At 52.2% G+C, this 19,304-nt stretch overlaps 1 protein-coding gene across 2 annotated transcripts; it reads left to right on the top strand.

Annotated features, from left to right (window-relative positions):
* Nucleotides 1-7: 7 nt before the first annotated feature.
* On the top strand, nt 8-18,850 carry DCPS (decapping enzyme, scavenger). Of its 2 annotated transcripts, XM_090123518.1 has the most exons (7): nt 8-236; nt 318-490; nt 5,736-5,815; nt 8,088-8,233; nt 12,235-12,348; nt 16,002-16,112; nt 18,009-18,850. In XM_090123518.1, the coding sequence occupies exons 1-7, from the start codon at nt 93-95 to the stop codon at nt 18,273-18,275; spliced, it is 1,035 nt and encodes a 344-aa protein (XP_089979644.1). In that variant the 5' UTR covers nt 8-92; the 3' UTR covers nt 18,276-18,850. The 2 variants fall into 2 exon arrangements, with proteins under 2 accessions (XP_089979644.1, XP_031455576.2); XM_031599716.2 differs by lacking the exon at nt 5,736-5,815 and having other exon boundaries at nt 25-236; nt 318-486; nt 18,009-18,838.
* The last annotated feature ends 454 nt before the right edge of the window (nt 18,851-19,304 follow it).

The following is a 19,304-nucleotide window of genomic DNA, read 5'->3' as shown; positions in this document are numbered from 1 at the left end:
CGCTCGGGGCTGCGCGGCGCTGCGGGAGCGGAGCCCTCCGGCCGCACGGGGGCGCCGTCCCCGCGCCGTTCCCACGCCGTCCCCGCGCGGCCATGGCGGACGGCCCGGCCCCGAAGCGGCGGCGGGAGGAGGAGGAGGCGGCGCCGGGCGGCTCCCCGTTCCCGTTGGGCTCCGTGCGGCTGCGGCGGCTGCTGCGGGACTCGGCGCGCGAGAAGGCGGCCTTCGTGCACGGCCAGGTACCGGGCGGAGCCCCGTCCGGGGCGGGCGCGGGGTGCGGGGTGCGGGCTCCTTCCCCGCTCACGGCTGCGCCGCCGCAGGTGTCCGGGCCGGCGGGGGAGGAGACGGACGCCGTGCTGATCCTGGAGAAAACCCCGTTCCGGGAGGAGGAGATCGAGGAGCTGCTGAGGAGGCACGGCAAGCTGGAGCTGCAGACGCGCAACGACATTTACAGCACGTACCGCCTCCGCCCGCCCCCCGAGCTGAGCGGTGAGTGCCGGCCGGCCGCCTCGCCGCGGGGGGGCGCTCGTGCTGCTGCCTGCCTGCCCGGCCGCTGCGAGCGCCGGCATCAGCGCGCTGCTGGCGCGGGACGCCGTGGCCTTCAGGGCTGCGGGAGCGACCCGCCGCCTCCCGCCCCGCCGCCTCGCCCGGCTTTTGCCCCGCCGGGACCCCCAGTCCCTCCTGCGGAGCTGCTCTCAGTCGGTTTTTCTCCGGCGTTGCCCCAAGCCAAGCGCAGCTCCTTGCTGGCCCGCTTTCTGAGCCTGTCCCGGTGCCTGTGGATGGCTTCCCTCTGCTGAGCCGGCTGCGCCGCTCAGCTTGGCGTCATCTCGCCGAGGTGCTCTTGGTCCCATCCGTGTCATTGATAAAGGAATTGGAGAACTGGTCCCGGGAGAGACCCTGGGTGCAGAACTCAGCAGTGTCTGCCTGGACGTAGAGCCTCTGACCACCGCCCTCTGGTTACGACAAGCCCCCCAGTTCCTTACCCACCAAAGAGTTCATCCCTCAAATTCTTCACACTTCAGAGTTGCCAGCATCCTCTCAGGGTGTCGTTTTCTGTTCTTGTTTTTCCTCGTTGCCTTATGAGGACGGAGAGCTGAGGTGCTGGCAATGGGATTAAAGGCCGCTAATCTGCAGCCCGTGCTGCAGGTGAGCACCTTGCGTCTGCCCTTCCTGCTGCTCCCCGCTGATTTCACACATCTCTGCTTACAACTTCCTGATTAACAGCTGACTGTGGTGAGGTCAGATCAGCAGGTTGAGGATGTCATGGAGTGGTGCTGCCTTGTGAATTGGATTTTCATTGCTATCAAATTGCTTTCCTTGGCTTCAGCACCCTTCAGCTGCTGATGGAAGGTGGGGCTGCTCTCAGCCGTGCTGATGCTTTGATTTAATGCTGGTGTTGGTTTAAATTCTGGAAATGTAGTGATTGTGTGTCAGCACTTCCATAAATGCGATGATAACCAGACAGGTTTAATGTAGTCAGAATCAATCAAAGTGATAGCCTGAAGGAAGAAGTTGTTGTGGCCCCAAATGGAATTTTCAGGACATCGCATCCGTCTTCAGCTTCCACTGCGTAGCAGGTAGTACCACGTGGCTGTAGAAGCTTGTGCAAAATGTGTTCTTCTGCGGCAGACTTGAAATGAGGGGTTTCAGCCTCAGGATGTCAGCAGCACCTGCTGTCAGCGCTGGCGGTGAGTCGCAGTGGCTCCCACGAGGTGGCATTGCAGGGCTGGGAGCCGAGCCTGGGAGCTGGCTTGGGCTGCTGCGTGCTGTCCTGGCATAAAGGCTGTGCGCCCTTGTCGTGGTTCTGCTGGCTTCCTTTGGTGGAAGTTTGTTTACTGAATTACCTTTGAAGCTGCCGTTCAGAGGTGTCCACGGGAGCTGCGGTTTGTAAGCAGCGTGTCTCCAGCAGAAGGACAGCAGGGGCATCTTTGCATCCCTCTCTGCTGTTGCTCAAAGCTGTGTCCCTGTGTCACTCCACACACAACAGGGTTGAGTTGGGGACAGTTGGTCTCCCTGATGCCAGCACATTGTTAAAATTTCACGAGAAAAGGCGCAGGCAGGGGAAATGCTGAGTGTGGCTGAGACATCTCCTGGTCCCTCCTGGCAGCTCGAGGGCTGTCTGTTGCTATTAAAGATGTCACATTTCTTCCTATGAAGAGCTGCATTTGCAGATACCTCGCATGAGATGCTCTCTATCAGCAGTGCTGGCACCCTGGAGTGTTTAGCATCAGATGAAGCATGTTTGGGAGGGGAAAGAAATTGCCTTTTTGAGTGAGTCATGGCCCAAGAAGGGAGTTGACTCAAGGAATGAAGCTAATAAATGTTAAAATGATGGATGAGAAGTTCCCTGTGGGGCTGTGTACATTGGGAAAACCATGGACATCAAGTGAGCATGTGGAGACCCAGAAAGACCTGGCATCCAGTTTGGTCTCTTGGTTGTGGTGTTAAGGCTTTCTCTCTTGGCACTGACAGGTTTGCACTTACAGCCTGGGTGATTTTGCAGTAAAGGCCTGACTTTGGCATTAATCTGATCCCCTGGGTCGCTGTCACACTGAAGAGGAATTCACTGCAGGGATTTTGCAGCAGCCAAGCCCCCTCTCTCAATGCCTTCCTTTCCAAGGGTGAAGCTGAACCCCTGCCAGCGAAGCGCCTGGAGCGAGGTGCTCACAGCTGCAGGTGACCTGCAAACATCTGCGCCGTGGCTGAGGCTGGGTCTGCTAATGGCACAGAGCAGCTCTGGGAGGAGCTCTGGCTGGCTCTCATTAGCAGCCTGCAGGTCTGTGCTTTGTGCGGGCGCGTTTCTCAATGTCGCCTTTGTGGTCCGTGGCCCTGGAGGCCCTGCAGACAGCTGGGCTTTCGCGAGAGCTGAAAGCGGATATTTTCTTTCCTCTTTTCCCACCTCCTCGTTTAAGCTACTCAGATGCTGTTTCACCAGGGAGTAAAGCTAATGCAAACTCTGTGCAATGAAAGCTTGTTTTGTCCTGGTGGTAGAAGAACCTGGGGGCTGGGCGAGCTTTGTTTCGTGGCAAGGCACAGAAGAGGCAGGCGGAGAGGTGCAGGTACCCGCGCAGGGGACGTCCCTCCACCCTGGGAGTCAGAGTTGCACTCTGCAGCTTGAGGACAGGCTTTGTGGGCAGGGATTGTATCAGAGTGGGTCCTGGCTGGAGGACCTCGGCTTGTTCTGCTTGTTGTGGCCGCTGGAACAGGTGTGCAGAGGGAAAAATGGGAAATGCATTTGAAAACCAGCCTAGCGAGAGCGCATCTGAGGGTAACCCAAGCCCACCTGATTGAGGAGAAGATAATTTGCCATTCAGACCCACCTGATTAGGGAGATGGCTTGCTGGTGAGTTGGTTGATACGTCCTCTGACCATAACTGGTCTAATACTGGAAGAGGAGAGCCTTTGCAGCTCTGCTGTGGGCCAGGCACTGAATGCTGGGTTGGTGTGTTGGGCACAGCTCTGTGGAGCACAGCCGTAAACATTGCCCCAGGTTTGCAAAACAGCATAGCACTGACTGATAGGGGAATGAGGGAAAGCCATCTCACATTAAGTTCCTGCCATTCCTAAATACCAGTGAGCTGCCTTTCCTGCCCCTTGCTTCTGCCTACCAGCTCACCTCTGAAGGACTGATGTGCTGGCAGAGGAAATCACAGCCCTGCCACCAGCCCGGGGAGCAGGAGCTGCTTTCATAGCAGGGAAAAGAGTTTCTGGGTGCCAGAGGACTGATTGCAAAAGCTCGATGGTTTAAGCAATGCATTCCCTCCTAGCATCCAGCTCCTGGTGATGCATTTGCTCAGCTGACATCTGTTTAGCAGGCAGCTTGTGTTTTCCAGCGCAGCGCAGCCTGGCTGCTGAGGGATGTTGTGTTTCATGGCACCTAAGCCATGCTCACATAATTCAAGGGCTCTCATCAGTCTGCACTGGAAGGAAGCTTTGTCTGCTGTGCATGATTGGCAGCTACATGTCACAGCTCCATTTGCAAGCACGTCCTCGTGCTGCAGCCTGAAGCTCACCAGCTCAGTCTAAAAATGAGCATTACTGACAGACGCTCCGACGCAGGGTGGAGAGACTGTGGGAGAAATGGAAGAGTATGGAAGGCAGCGGGGAAACTATTCAGTCATGCAGGAAGTGATACATATTCCTGCATTCCTGAGCCCAGCAAGGATCTGGTTTCAGGCAGCGGGAGCTGGAGAGACTTGCATGAGCTGCACCGGAGTCTGCAGTGCTTCCCATGGCTGTGCTGCCACGCTCCGCCCGCCTGGCACAGCGGCGGCTGCTTAAATGCCATAATGAGACTCTGTGATTAAACAGAAGGCTGGAGCCTGAGCAGCGGGAGCAGTTGGGCTGGAGCCAGGTGGGGGTAGGTGCAGGAGAGCCGGCGGTGAGGGGAGGGCTGCTCTGCTGGGCAGTGGGAGCCATTCCCGTGCTGGGCTCCAGCTCTCAGAGCTGGTGACTCAGATTCTCTTTCCCACACTGCCTGCTGCAGCCAGCGCCCACCACGTCCTCTCCATCTCTGGATGAGAAGCAGCGGCCAGACAGCTTGGCAGAGTCCCCAGCAGCACACTTGGCTTGCCCTGGCATGTGCTGGCCTTGGAGAGTGTGAGAGCTCTTGAAAGCTTTCTCCTTTTTGTGTGCTTTTGTCTCATTCTGTAGCGAAAGCCCCAGAAGCCTGTGATGGAGCATGGCAGCACTGCCGGGGTGGGTTACGTGGGATTCGTCTGGGGATGCTGTACAGTTGTGATCATGAGCAAGGATAAATGGGAAGGGAGGTTGTATGTCAGTGTGCTTGGGTAACTTGGCATTAAAAGGGGAAGCGGAGGATGGTGCAGAAAGCTGTATGCAACATGCAAGATCTTGCAGAGGAAGAACTTAGAAGAGTGCAATCAATTTTCCCTTGGCTTTGTGTGCTCAATCGTAAACCAAAGCACCTGGGCTTCCTATTGGCAAATGGAGGAAAAGTGTCCCCACCCCGGGGCTGTTCTTTCCTGCCTGCTTCTCTCAGCTCCTCAGCACGCTTACATTGATTTAAAACATACAACAGACACGTGGTGATGGCCCTCACGGTACTGCCTCCAAATTCTTGAGTGGGGTGAAGAAGTGAGTGGGGTTTTTTGCAGTCTCAGCAGAGGAGGAGAGGAACTGTTTGGTTCTCGGCAGTCTGAGCTTCATTTCGTTGTGGACGTGGAACTGAAATCATGGAGCTTTCCCTCAGACACCACCTGCTCCCTTTGTAGGGTGATGCCCAGGGATCCAAGTACCTCTGGCACACGTTTGTCCAGGATCCTTCCATTTAGACCTCTGTTTTTTGTATTTTTTTAGCTGCCTCCAGCTAAAAACCACAGCCGTTTTGGGCTGCCATCCTGGAACAGGCTGGCCAACACGACCCAGATGCAGGCAGTGATAAGTGCCAACCGTTTACCAGCCAGAAAACCACCTGATGTGCACAGTGATGCTCTGCCCCATTTCCAGGCCAGCACGGATTGCACCCGTCATGCACCAGACGTGGTGTTTTAGCACATGTGGACCTGCTGGGAGCAGGGCAGCTTTCAGAATGAGACACGAGCGGTTGGTTGCCAGCAAATGGAAGGATTTAGCAGTGAGTGTGTGCAGTTGTGCTGGTGTCTGCAGTGGGGCTGCTCACCACTGCACCCTGAATGTGAGGGCTTGGGCTTTTATCTCTTGCGTTTCCTCAGTGCTTTTTTTGGTCTTTTTTTAAGCAAGGAGTGGAGGAGCTGCAGCCTCGTCTTTGGGTATTACATCACCCCTCTCAAAGTGCTAATCGAGCCCTGGAAAACAACCTTGTTTGAACATGTGTACAGTGGGAATCGGACCAGACTGCCCTTGTGGTTTGCATTTTCATATTTCATGTTACCAGCATTTTCCTGTGGATTTCATTAAGCTGGGTTTGGCATGGAATGAAAAGACCAGAGTCTCCCAGCTTGTGCAGTGCTGACCTTAAAAAGAACAGAAACCAAAAAAACAAAAAAAGACACCCACCCTCAATCCTGGCTTTAAGAACAAATAGATATTTATATTCCACGTCTGGCTAGCATATATTCTTCTATAAAGCGTGAGGCGCAGCTGCTTGGTGCTGCTGCTTTCTGTGGCAGCAGCAAAAGCCATTGCAGAGCTTGGGCACAAGCTGGGAAAGCCGCAGGACTTCTGCCCTGTGCTTGGGTCTGACGGCTTCGTCTGGGGTCAGGACGTGGTGTTCTGCGTTCAGTTGTTCAGTGTTCCTTCAGCAGGGCAGTTTGGCTCCTGCGGCTGTCGCACATCCACCCTCGGGCAAGGAAGGATGTTTCCCAGTGCTCAACTGCTGTGAGCGAGATTTACTGCTGCCAAGGCCAGAGCTGCCAGGTCAGTGAGGTGCATGCTGGAATCCTATTTAATGTCATGGAAAATACACCTCCAAGTTCTAATCTCAAAGTAAACAGGGCTTGTTTTCTTTTAGTGAAAGTAACCAGCTGAATGCTCTCTGCCTGCCAGCTGGTGAAGCGGAGCACTGAATGAGCCCTGCACTCATCCCCAGCAGCCGCAGCACCTTCCAGACGTGTCCCTCTTCTTGGCCTCCTGTCCTCGGGGCTGAGCATCCTTATGGCTGGGAGCTCTGGGAGGAGTGCTGCCCGCCCACGGATCGTCCATGTGCCCCGTGTCTCCTCTTTTGGGAAGAGAATCTGTGAGTTCAAGGCCACGTGTGCAAGGAGGTTTCGCTCCCGTGTGCTGCGCCTGGTGCAGGGTGTGGACCAGCACTGAGCCTTTCCTGCAGGGCAGAAGGACGGCCTGGATATCGTGGGGCTGCACAGAGCTGCCTCAGGCCCTGTGCTGAAGAGGCTTTCAGAGGAGCTGCATTGTGAATGCAGGGAGCTTTGGGGCTTACAGCTCGAATGGGGTGTGATAGAGGAGGATGGGGTGCGTGGGGCTGGTGGGTGGGGTAAAAATGGAATTGCTTATCATGGCAGGAGCGCCCATTTCTTTTGCTTTTCTTCCTGTATCCCATCTACTGTCTCTTTTGAGGACACCAGCTGTCCCAGTACCATTGCAGCAGCTTAGCTGCTTGAGCTCACGAGGGGTTGGTGAGGTGCCTGTCCTCATTTAAAAGCTTTTTGCTCTGCTCCTGTCCTAATCCTGTTGTCTGGGAGCAGGTAGCCAGGGTGTGCCCTCAGACACAACATGGGTGTGCTCAGCTCTCCAAGCTGTGTCAAGTGGAGTTTTGGCTCCTCAACTGCTCAAAAGTAGGCTACATCATCTTGGAGCTGGAAGGGGAGCTGAGCTGCTTCAGACAGGCTGTTTGCAGTCAGGGAGCGGCTGTGGCTGCCTTCCTCCCTGCTGGAGTTTGGGCAGCTGCTGTGAAGCTGCATGCAAATGGAGGAACAGAACTTCTGGGACTGTGGGCTGAGGGCAGATCCCTCCGGCTGTCACTGATCCGATGCAGCTCAGGCAGCACTCTGAGCATAAGCAGGGTCAGCTCCATCCCCCTGCAGCTTCTCATGCCCTGTCCCTGCTGGTGGCTTTCTGCGGGGATGGTGGCTCCTTGTGCCAGCCCTGGTGCAGCCCTGCTGCGTGCAGCTCATGGGATGTCTGCTTTAGTGGATGGAGAAAGTTTCTTGATAACATCTGATTACCCTCAGGTGGAAAGAATGAGGAACGTGCTTCTGCCCTGGGTAGTGTTGCCATGTGCTGTTTCTGTCCTACTTGACTGCACATAAACTCTTCCCTGGGAGCCCCAGATGTGCACTGATGTTGCTGATATATCTGAAAAGTGAGTGTGGGAAAAGTTTCACAGTGTTCCCTTCCACCTGAACTGGAAATACTGGCCCTGGCTGTGCTGTCAGCTTATTGTGTTCCTCTGTGCAGATGCACTGAGCTCCTTTCCTTGATGACAGAAGGAGCCCTGCTGGTTCAAGTGCTTGTTTGCCATCTGTATCAGCTCTCCCCCGCTATTTTAATGGTATATTTTTGAAATGTGCTAGTGTTGCATTTATTAGAGGGCAAAAAGAGGTTCATGAGGAACTAAAGGAAGTAACTTGGGTTTCATCTGTGATTATAATTCAGTAAATATGTTTGTTTTTTTTCTTTTTTTTTTTTTCTAGAGATAAAAGCCACAGTGGTGTACCCTGCCACAGAGAAACACCTTCAGAAGTATCTTCGTCAGGAAGTGCACCTCGTCCGTGAAACCTGGGAGGACTACAGGAACATAACACTGCCCTTCATCCAGTCCCAGAGCTTCAGCATCCAGGTATAGGCACTGCTGCTTCTCAGCGTTGGGGCTCCACGTCCCTCTGCAGGGGTGGAGAGCCTGAAGGAAGAGGTGCTTCAGGCACTGATGTGGTGACCCTGCCTTTGACAAACGTGGCGAGTTCTGTTTGCAGTGGTACCGGAGTGGATTTGGATGATGAGAATTGAGAGCAGGATTCTCAACTTGATTCTTTTTTCATAGTAGTCTTCATTTTGGTATTGCACAGCTGCCAGAGGCTGCACCTCCAGGAGCTGTTCTGGGCCTCATGCGTTGCCTTCATGGCATGCTGTCTCCCATTCCTTTGGCCAAATGAGAACTGACAGTGTGCCTTGAAGTCAACAGTCTCTGCAAAGCTTGACGTTTGCAGGAGCTCTGGGGACAGAAGCAGAGCTCTGCCTGTCTTTGGCCTCCCTCTTTAACATGCTGGGCTGTCAGATGTCTCCTCGAAGCCTGGACTGCAGACAGATGAATCAGCAGTGCTCTGCCCCTGTCTCCCTGGTGGCTGCTCCATCTGTGTGTTGGCAGCTCTGTGGTCTTTCACCCTCTCTTCTAACATGCCTATTTCTCAGATGTGACCAGCAGCAGATATCTGTGAAGTTTGGGATCTGTGATGCTGACTGTTTCCCTGAGAACACCCTCTTAACTGCTGCACTTTCTCGAGGCTGTCTGACCTTTTTGGTAAGCACAGCAGTGCTAAACAAGGCTCTTTCCCCAAGCTCTCCCAGTAGAGCTCTCCTGTTCTTCGGTAGCACTACTACATCATTATAGAAAAGCATTTCCTTTGGAGATTTATCCAGTGTGCCCTTCTCAAGGCTCCTGGAGACTTTCTGTGTTGGGACACTTCTTCCTTCTGAGGGTGGAATTGATGCACTTTGCTGGGCCTTGTGGGAGTCTCTTGGTTGCTTTGAAATGGGAGACCCAGACTGTGCTTGGATTCCTGCATCACAACTCACTCCTAGTGCTTTGCATACAACTACTCTGCATTCCAGTCTTCCAGTTCATATCCCACGTGTAGGAGCTGAATTTTTGGGCTGCCTCTCACCACGGGCAGCAGCAATGCACTCATTTCTTGTTTTCTCTCTTTTTTGACTGCTCCTCTCTACCACATCTTTATAGGCTGAAGGAACAAAAGTCTGTAGGGGCAATTCATGCCAACCTGTGCAGACGAGGGAATAAAATGAATCCTAACAATGCCAAGCTTTCTCCAGTAATTGATTACTACTCTTTCAGTGCATTAAAAGCAACTGATTGCTTATGTATCTAATCTGTACAGCCACTGCCATGAAAAGGAAACCAGCAAGCAAACCCAGTGGCTCTTAAAGCCAGGCAATAGCTCCTGCATCTTCTCCCTGGTCATGCTGCTGCTGCACCTTGCTGATGAGGGAAGTGTGTGCCCTTCCAGCTGACTACAGGTGAGGGTCTGTTGAGGCTATTCATTAAAAATAAACTCCTTTGTCTCAAAAAAAGACAGACAATCACAGACCTCGTGTGTCCTCTCCTCACATCTTTTCCTTATGATTTAAACTGCAGCAGACTGGCTATGGGTTTGCTCTTGTGCTCTAATCACTTGCAGCTGATATGAATCTTGCTTTCTGCATCTAGTTCCAGGAGGCACCTTGCAAGCTGCAGTGTGCACTCCATTACTCCTTGCTCACCCACATTTGTTCCCTCCATCATTCAGTTTTCTTGCCAGCAGTTGGACTGCAACACCCCTAATTTATAGGAAGCATTTATTAGCTGGAGAAACAAAAGATAGCAGCACCTGATAGCAGCCTGCCCAAATGTTTTCTCCGTGTCTTTGCTCTGCAGGCTAAGTTCTGTGACACAGCAGCTGCCTTCAGAAGTAGTACAAGGTCTCTCTACCTGTTCCACCGAATGCCTGTGAGCTGATTTCTGCGTGAAGTAGATAGATGGAGACGTGTTCCTGCCCACCATTGGGAGCAGCTGCCTTATCTGTGCTTGGCGATCTTGGTCTGAGCATCGGTCCTCTGAGATTTGATAATGCAGTTTCTTGTCTTTACCTAATTGGTTTTGTCAGAAGGAAGAGGAAATGTGAAGGGCAGTAATATTGGAGGACTACAGAGGAGGCTCTGTTTTCTGCCTGGAGGATGCAAAGTGTGGCTACTTTCTGCATAATAGTTTTATTGTAGTGCCAGCTTGTGGACGTGGTGTCTTCCCCAGGCTTGTGCTGGAAAGAGCAAGAGCAGCCAGCTGATGACTGCTGATCACATGAGGCTCTGCTCATCCTGTATGTGAGCTTATTAGGGTACCCATAGGTTGGCACTACTCAAAAGAGGTGGCGTGAAAAAGTGAGTGGCAAACTTTCATTTCCTTCTGAGCTTCCTGCCCTGCTTTTCTCATAGGGTCACAGAGCACAGCAGTCTTGTGCCACGTGTTCCATGATCTCTGAGGATCTCCGAGATGTTATCGCTAGGGAGAAAAGAGTGGGAACTTAAGAGAGAAAAGGATCAAGGCTGGAGAGGTTTGTTTGTCCCTAAGGAGATATATTCAGGTCAGTTGACAACGATCCTAAGTTTTGATTAGATTAATTAAACTCCTGACAGAGTTCCCAGCAGGGCTCTCTTTCATCTTGAGCATCTGTTGCACACAGCAGCCACTGAGCCAGCTTGCTCAGTGTGTCTGCAGGGCCAGCAGTGGCTTGGTGCTTCCACAGCCACTGGGACAGCAGCAGTGTTTTGTACCTAAGCTTGATGGGAAGGTGAGCGTGGTGGTGATGAGTGTTGTGTGGAGTTCAGTTGTTTGCTGTATCCGTAAAGCTGAAACCACTGTGGCACTTCTGCAGCCTGGTTGTCTCAGGAAGACTTTCTTCAGTGGAAGGGTGTTTCAAAATGATTGCAGCTTCCAAAGCCCAGCCAATTTCTGCTGCCTTGCTTTTTTTTTTAGAGACCAATGCTGGAAGTCTGAAACTCCAAGAACTGCTAGCATTTAGAAGCCAAGTTGCAGCTCTCTCTGTGAAAGAGAACCTTTCTGTTTGGCAGGAGGGCAGGTGGGCAGCTTGTAAGCAGCACCAGCAGTCTTCTAGGTGTGAAGGTGCTTTCTCTGTCCTGTCTCATCTTTCGGTTATCCCTGTTTGACAGTGGAGACTTGTCTCTGGATGGTGCTTTGCTCCTCAGGAGGTTTCCCTCTGCAGAGTCTGAGGTCCCACATCCTCCTGTTCTCCCTCCCAGCAGCCCAACCAGGAATGCAGGGGATGACCAGAGCAAGGATTACTGGCTATCTGGAGGCCGAAGCTTTAAATATAGAGGAAGAAGAGCAGTGAGCTCTTTTCTAACCAGTCAGGAAACATGATTTGCCCAAGAAAACACAGGCCTCTCATCCTCGCCCGCAGAGCGCTGGCTGCCAGCAGCAGGAGCCCTGTCCAACCTCAGCCTTGCAGCAGTCTGCTGCTTCCTTTCTGAATGGAAAAATCAGCTGGGTTTCCTTTCCAGAGCTCGTTGTAGAGGTTTCGGGACGGTGTGGGGTGTGAAAGGTGTATGGAGGCACCGCCAGGCCCTGCGGGAGCTGCTGCCGGCCCCAGGGGTCTGGCTGCTGCCTGGGAGCATCGTGAGCTCTGTGGGCGTGATGGAGAATTGCAAGACCCTGTTGGGCAGAATTATCTCCAAATCCTCTTACAAGCAAATACAACGGTTTCTAAACCATCTCTCTCCCGTACCTCATCTCCAGCTGTGGCCGATTCTTAATGCTCGAGAGGAAAACAGAAATCCCTGAATAATTTAGCGAGGCAGTGGTGCCGTGCCATGCAGCGGGGTCAGAGGGTATCCTTTAACTGAAGTGCCTGTAATAGCCTGGAGTTTGTTGGAGTGTTTTATGGAAAATTAACTACAAATGTTGTTGGCCATGAAATTATTTGGTCGTCATTTTTTTTTTTTTTTCTTCTTCACATTCTGCTTGCAGTGAATACAGACTAATCCATGAGCCTGGGCTAAATGTGCCTGAGCTTTTTGCTCTGCTGGTTTCTAAATCACATGTTTCTCTTTCAGTGGGTGTATAATATCCTGGAGAAGAAAGCTGAGGCTGATCGAATCATCCATGAAAACCCAGACCCTTGCAATGGCTTTGTTCTAGTTCCAGATTTTAAGTGGAATCAAAACCAGGTTTGTTGCTACTCTTGTTTTTGAAGGGATGCTGCTTTGAGAGGCAATACAGAGGAAATGTCCACTTTTGTATCACTAATGGCATGTTAATGAAACTTTTAGTGGGGAAATGCATCCTTCCTGTTCACACTGTAATTAAGCAATGATGTTACAGTGACTCAGGGTCTTTTAGGAAGTGCTAATGGTGGACACTTCAAAACGCAGGCTGTCCTCATTGCTGCTCAGTGATTTGTTTATTAGCTTCACTTTCTCTTTCCTGTATTAGCCTGAGTGCTGTCTTGATGTGTTGGAACTGAAATCCAGCTGCCTGTTTGTTCCTGATGGATTCCTTTGTTTGGGTTTTTGTCAGTCTAAATATTAGGCATAAATCAGGCAGATGTGTCGTCCTTCCAATTAACTCTCCTCAAACAATATTAAACAGATGGTTGTTAGCTTATGAGCAGCTGCTTAACCCCTCGCTGGAGTGGCCACTTGTTGAGATTCAGAGGTTTTAGCCCAGGCTGTAATCGTAAATTGAGTGGCTCGTTATTTCTTTTGACTCTGGCTGGATTCATGTGGCACTTCTATTGCCTGGAGACATCAAGGCCTGCGGCGTGCCTGCAGAGATGAAATGCCCCAAGCTCAAAGAAGCAAGGCTCCAAGCCTCGGTGGAGTCAAAAAGTCCCCTTCGTGTTTCTGATCCTCAGAACCTCTCTGTGGGTGGCACTGAGGGAAAGTTTGATGAAAACGTAGAAATCAGAACTAAAAATAATCCTTCTGGTAAGCTTTTAGCACAGCACGAGTCTGTATTTCTGTGCTGAGCGTGGGCTGGGGGCAGCAGGGAGGCAGGAGAGCTGATGTCTGTCTGGTGCTGAATTGGGGTTATGGTGGGTGAGCACAGGTGAGTTACTGCAGGGCAGTCCGTAAAGACCTGCATTCCCCTCACTGTCAGCTGTTCTAAAAATCCCATGCCTTGTTGCTGTGGGGTAACTGAGCTTTAATTTCCGTTGTCTAGCACCCTGCAATGTGGCAGCAATTCTCAGCAATTCTCAGCGATCCTGGGAAGTTAATTCTCAGCAATGTGCTCTTTCCTCGCTCTGAGCAAAGCCCCAGTGTAAATTCTTTCTCTCCAGAACCAAACTGTGCAGCTCACTGCAGTGTTGAAGACAGATGGGCTTGAAGTTGTAGCCAGATTTCTCTAGAGACCTGCTGTGTGCAGTGCAGTTAGGGAGCACCTGCATGGCAGGATTTGTCCGTACGGAGGTTTCCCATGCTGTGCGGTTTGCTTGTGATCTGAACAGGATCTTCTTGATTTTTTTCCCATGGCTCACTTGCTGGGTGCTCTCACTGCAGCAGCACAGCCACGTCCCCAGGGCAGGGGCTGCTCTCAAGCCCTGCAGGCTCTTTGGGAGTGCTGAGCTGGGGGCTTCAGCGTGCTCTGTGCAGGTACTGCCTCCCCACTGATAGGAGCTGCTGATAGCTGGGTGCTCTCTGAGTTTTAAAAAGCAGAGATCTGGACTGCTGGCTTATTTTCCTGATTCCTTATCCTGAGAGAAGGGCTTGGACGTGATTTTTCTGCACTTCTGGCTGCTGGGATCCATGCCCCCTTGTGCTGCCTGTCTCTTCCCAGCAATGGGCGTTGACTGCTGTTGTGTTGAGCGGGGTATGTGCATGGCTCCTCGCTGAGGCCGTCATCAGGAAGGTTAGAGCTGGTTTTCCTGCCTTGCGGGCAGCTGGATGTGCACTCAGTAGTGTCTTGTAAGTGAGACATTGCCATAAATGAATGGTATTCAGAGAGAAACCAAACAGGTTTGAATCCAACGTGTCTCAAGACCTAATGTATTAGATGAAACATGGGATCTGTCAGATCAGATCTCATCCCTGCAGCTGCACCTCAGAGCCGTTGGCCATTCACATTTTGACTCATCCAAGCAGCCATGGGCTGCTGAATTCAATTAGGTGGTGAGATTGGGCTCCCAGCAGCGCTCTGCGAACCTCCCTGCAGCTCAGGTTTGGAGTTCTGTCCAACAGCATCGCGCTGTGCCAGCTTAGCAGTTTGCTAAATGTGGATTCACCTGTTGTTGCTTCGGGCTGATGGATGGAGGAGGATTCCCTGCCTGTGTGCTGCTGCTCGGTGCCTCTGCCTGCTGCTGGGCGGCTGGCCAGGAGCAGCCGTGCTTTGTGTTGGGAGGTGGGTACCTGGAAATGCTGCAGCAGCAGCGTGGCAGCTCAGCTGTGCAGAGCAAGCAAGTCCTGGTTAGACGTGGTGCTGAACAGCCCCTTTTAGATCCCTCCAGCTTTTCTCTTCTCAAACCCACAGGAGCCCCGAGGCGTTGCCTGAAATGGTGCCGTACATGACATCATTGAGGGCCTTTTTAGCAACAGGCTTATTTGTTTCAAACAGCAACATACAGATGTTCTAAGGAGAGGGGATGTTTGCTTTTCCCCTGTGAGCCAGCTCTGGTTTGAAGAGGACAGACTGAGAGGCCATCTTCTTCTGGAGCTGTGCTGCTGTGAGAGCCGGGTCACACCATGAGAATGGCTTTGTTGGCTGGATGCAAATAAAGCTTTGTATTTCGAGTCCCAAGGCAGAGTTCTTCAAGCATCTTTTGGCACAAACATCTGTTTTCAAATAGCCAGATGGATCGCTTATAACTCTGAAAAGATCTGCTGGGCTGTAGATATCCAAACCCTTTGCTACACAGTGTTTATATTGTTAGAAAGCCACTAACTAAACTGAAGGAGACAGGGATTAAGTGCTGCAGAAAGGGGCTGGTGTTTGCAGGACATTTCGTTTTGGAAATGCAGGCAGTTGAGGAAATAGCCTCAAGCAGCTGCTTGCCAAAACACAGTGCAGAGAGCACAGGTAGGTTTGGGTGTGAGTGACTGTCAGCTGCAGGTATTGCTGAAGAACATCACTGTTAGTTGTGGTGTGGGAGCCTGCCTTGTCCTGGCTGCCTCTGTGTTCAGTCTGATCCCTGTACAGGGGGCTTCATCTCTGTGTTTATCATCTCCCGGGCAGCAGTGTCACAAAACCATTTGACTGATTTATTTTTTTTAAACACATAACGATCCACGACCTTTTGTTTCCGTGAACATTTAATTCAGTGAAGTGCTTCCGGAGATGGCACAGGTCGGTCTGAGCGCTGCGGGGCGGCCGCATGTCACTGTGGGCTGCCAGGTGACAGATGAACACTTGAAAATAGTTATTTATAAAACTGGAGTCACTGGAAAACGGATCACTGTTTGTACAGAGGCAATACAGGAAGCTTTTCTTTTGGAAAAATCTACAGTTGCAGCTTTGGCTGCTGGAATTCACTGCAAATCCTCTCCTGAGCGCAGATATAAGCCATTCTTTTGCTCTGCAGAAAGGCTGAGCTCAGCACTGCCATTCAATTCCCTGCTGCCCAGGCAAGTGCTGCACCTCTGCTGCCCTATGAGGAAGGTTTAGTTTGCTCTGCACTTGGACAAGTGCTTCTGAAGTGTTTGAGGAGACGTTACTGGGGTTTGGAACTAGGATTCCACCTAGGCTGGAGGTTGGTGAAAGAAGTCAGCAGATAAGTGTGTGTGCACATTACAACACAGCCCAGAAAGCTCTGGACAGTGCTTGAGCCTCCACCTGCTTTCTGCTGTGAGCATCGTCCTCCTCCTCCTCTGTTTCTGCCTCTCCACAGCTCGAAGACCTCTACCTGATAGCCCTCATTCACCGCCGCGATGTGAAATCTCTCCGGGAGCTCACAGCAGAGCACCTCCCTTTGCTGAGGAACGTCCTGCAGGAAGGCAAGGTGAGTGCAGGAAGGCACGGCGAGCTGCTGCAACTCCCTGCCTCGGCTCCTGGCACCTGCTGTGGCTGCCTGGTTTGGCAAAGAGCCGCTCTCTGTGTGGACACCAACAGCTGAGTGATGATCATATCTCCCTCCCGAGCTCCTCCCCATTGTTCCCCTGCAATACGAACCCTATTTCAACCAGGGGCATTTCTTCATAGGTGGAGTTGACTTTCCTCCTTGCATTGCACCCTATGGTATGAGCTGCCTGGGGAGGATGTTGCCTTGTTCTTGCAGCGCTGCTGTGCTGTGTTGCATGACTCTGCAATGTGGGGATGCATCACACTGCAGCACCAGGCCTTGGGAAGAGCTGAAATGGAGAAATGGAGCAGGGTGATGAAAAGAGGGCACTTTAAATCCTCTTTGTGCTTCAACTTGTATGCTCTTGAGGCCAGATACGTTGCGAGTGTCCTGAACTGCTCCAGGCACTGAGCAGGGCTTGGTGCCTAGCAAAGCAGCAAGTCTCCACAGGGCCATGGGAAGCATTTTCTGATTTCCTCTCCTCCTCAGTTTAGACCCTCTCATGGGAGCTGGTGGGGGGAGGTGTGAATGCCTCCCCTGCCTGTTTCCCTTCCTGAGACTGCAGCAGAGCTTGCCCAGTAGGCGATGTGCTCTGTGCTTGCCTTACAAGGGTCTGTCTGCTGGGAAACCCCTCCCAGTGCTGCCCTGTGTAGCCTGGCCACACTGCTTCAATTCTGGAGGCCTTGGTGGCTTTTCTTTCCTCCTGCAGCCACCAGGCATCCATTTGCACATCACCATGGTGGTGCTGAACACTCATACTGGGGCTGAAGCTCTCCTCCACGGCTTGAGAACAGAAATATATTTCTGCTGCTGTCTTTGGCCTCATGCCATCTCGTGTCACTGCAGTGCGTTCTAGGAGAAGGGAGCATCTTTTTGGAATGGGCTGGAGAGGTGTGGATGTGTCTGGGAGTCCACCCATCCCTCTGGAGCAAAGCGTTGCTCTTCCTTAAGAAGAAAACACCCTCCTCCTCTTGGCAGCCAGGCTGGGAATGAAATCTGAGCGCTGCCTGCCTTGGAACTGTGACTTTTTACTGCAGCCAGCAAGCTCCTCACCTCTCTCCCCTTTCAGAAGTGTCTGGTACAGTTTTGTCTGCAGTGAGCTCAGAGTCGAGCTCATCGTCCTGTGTGTGCTAACAGCTGCCTTTGTAACCTCCCGACCATTTTCTCTGGCTGGTGGCTGTTCCAGGGCACACTTGGTAATGGGCCGTATAGATCAATGTGTGATAGTTCCCTTCACTGCATTAGAAATTTGGAAAGTAATTGCACTAGGGAAAGCAGAGATTAATTAAGAGATTAGTCAGGGGATTGCAGTGTGCTGAGCAGCAAACTGAGCCAGTGTGTTGGAGTTCGCCGTTGCTGTTTATAGCTTTAATTACACTGGCTGGTAACGGGATCCTGTAACTTGCTGAGTGAGCTGGGGAGATAAGGGAGGAATGGAAAACAGTGGGAGCAGGGAGCACGTCCTGTTATGGAGAAGTGGGGCTGGCAGGAAGGGCATCCGGACTTCTATGTTTCCCCATCCGTTACTGTAAGGAGAGATGAGGCAGCAGTCGTTTCACTTCGCCTCTCCCTTCCTAACGGGCTCAGCGCTGCTCTGGCTGTCGGGCAGTGGTGTGAGCAGAGCTCTCCTCTTGCCAGGTGTTTATTTAACAGCTTCCCTCCACGTTTTCGCTGCCTGAACCTTCTCCTGTGGTTTAAGTCCTGCAGGCACATTCCTGATGGCCGCAAGGTTTGGCCGCGGGCTCCACCTTTCTCCCCACACCTGGGGGCTCTTGTTCCCTCCCCCCGGTCTTCCCACCCACTTCCAAGCCCTCACTGACCTGTCTGTGTCTGTAGGAAGCCATAGCAAAACGCTTTGGTGTGCCCGGATCGCAGCTCCGCATCTACCTGCACTACCAGCCCTCCTACTACCACCTGCACGTGCATTTCACTGCCCTGGGCTACGATGCGCCGGGCAGCTCTGCTGAGAGAGCCCATCTGCTGGAGGACGTCATTGACAACCTGCTGCTGGATGCTGAGTACTACCAGAAGCGGGCGCTGACCTTCGCCCTGCGGGCTGACGAACCCCTGCTGAAGAAATTCCGGGAGGCAGGAAGAGTGTGAGCTGGCAGAGCCAGACGTGGAGCTGCTTTTTTATTTTTTTATCCCGATAAATCTGTGGGTTTTGGTGATGGGGTTTTTTTTGGGTTTTTTTTTTTTAGAGTTTTGTCGCTTTTTGTTTTTTTTATACTCGGGTTTTGTACGAAATTGGGGCTGTCAGCCCATTGCTATGGAAACTGCTCCTTCTGCTTAAGTCAATTAAAACCTTGATGGGGTAACCTTGGTGGTGTGTTGGTTTTTTTAAGCAGACAGAGCAGCAGCCTGGGCTCCTCTGAGGGACTGCGACAGGAGGACCTGTGCCCATCCACCTTCACCCAGTTATCTGTGCCATGGTGTTCTCCAGAGCCCTGGAAGTGGTGGCATGAGAACGAGGTCTGCCCACACGGCCCTCTGCTTCCTCACCAAGGGACAAAACCTCTGAAAACTGCATGAGTTCTCACTGCCAGCGAGGGCTCTGGTTTCTGGTCAGTCGGTAACCAGGGGTGTAATTGCAGGCATCAAATTGCTGCCCATCCTGCTGTGTGCTCCTTTCAGCACGCTGGGGTAGGAGCTTTCCCTTGGCTTTCCTTTTCGTTTTTCTTTTTGCTGACTCCTTTACTCTGGGGGCAAAAAAAATAACTGCAGTTCTTTGTTTCCAGGGCTGCTCTGTAATGGAGCGGTCCCGAGCCTGCTGGATGCAAGTCACATCACAAGAGATGCCCGGGGCTTTGTTCTCATCTGATTAATAAAAATTCAGGTCAGGCCGTTCCCTGGTACCTTTTAGCAGCAGGGAGAGGCAGAGCATCTGAATGCAGCCAACTCTTGTCAGATTTGCTTATTTTTTGCAAAAATGCAGTGTGTGGCTGAGGAGGGCAGGGGTAACCTGTTAGGGGAGTTTTTCTTTCTTGTTGCACGTTTCCCACAGGCCGTGCAGAGCGGAGCACAGCTCTGCTTGCATCAGAGCTGACTTAGGAGCTGTGGGGCAGATCTGGGGGTGTTGCTGTGGCTGCCCCCAACTTTGCATCCCTACACCTAAACCCCTTCTCTGCTAGG

This window comes from Phasianus colchicus, chromosome 23 (genome assembly GCF_987193195.1).
Source record: "Phasianus colchicus chromosome 23, bPhaCol1.hap1.1, whole genome shotgun sequence".
NCBI classification, from domain to species: domain Eukaryota; kingdom Metazoa; phylum Chordata; class Aves; order Galliformes; family Phasianidae; genus Phasianus; species Phasianus colchicus.
Note: the sequence above shows the minus strand (reverse complement) of the source record. Positions and strands in the feature narration are given on the sequence as shown.

Coding starts and splice junctions, on each gene's coding strand:
- DCPS (XM_090123518.1), top strand. CDS start 93: ATGGCGGACGGCCCGGCCCCGAAGCGGCGGCGGGAGGAGGAGGAGGCG. Junction 5,816..8,087: donor CTTGTTTGAACATGTGTACA/GTGGGAATCGGA, acceptor TTTTTTTTCTAG/AGATAAAAGCCACAGTGGTG. Junction 8,234..12,234: donor CCCAGAGCTTCAGCATCCAG/GTATAGGCACTG, acceptor TTTCTCTTTCAG/TGGGTGTATAATATCCTGGA.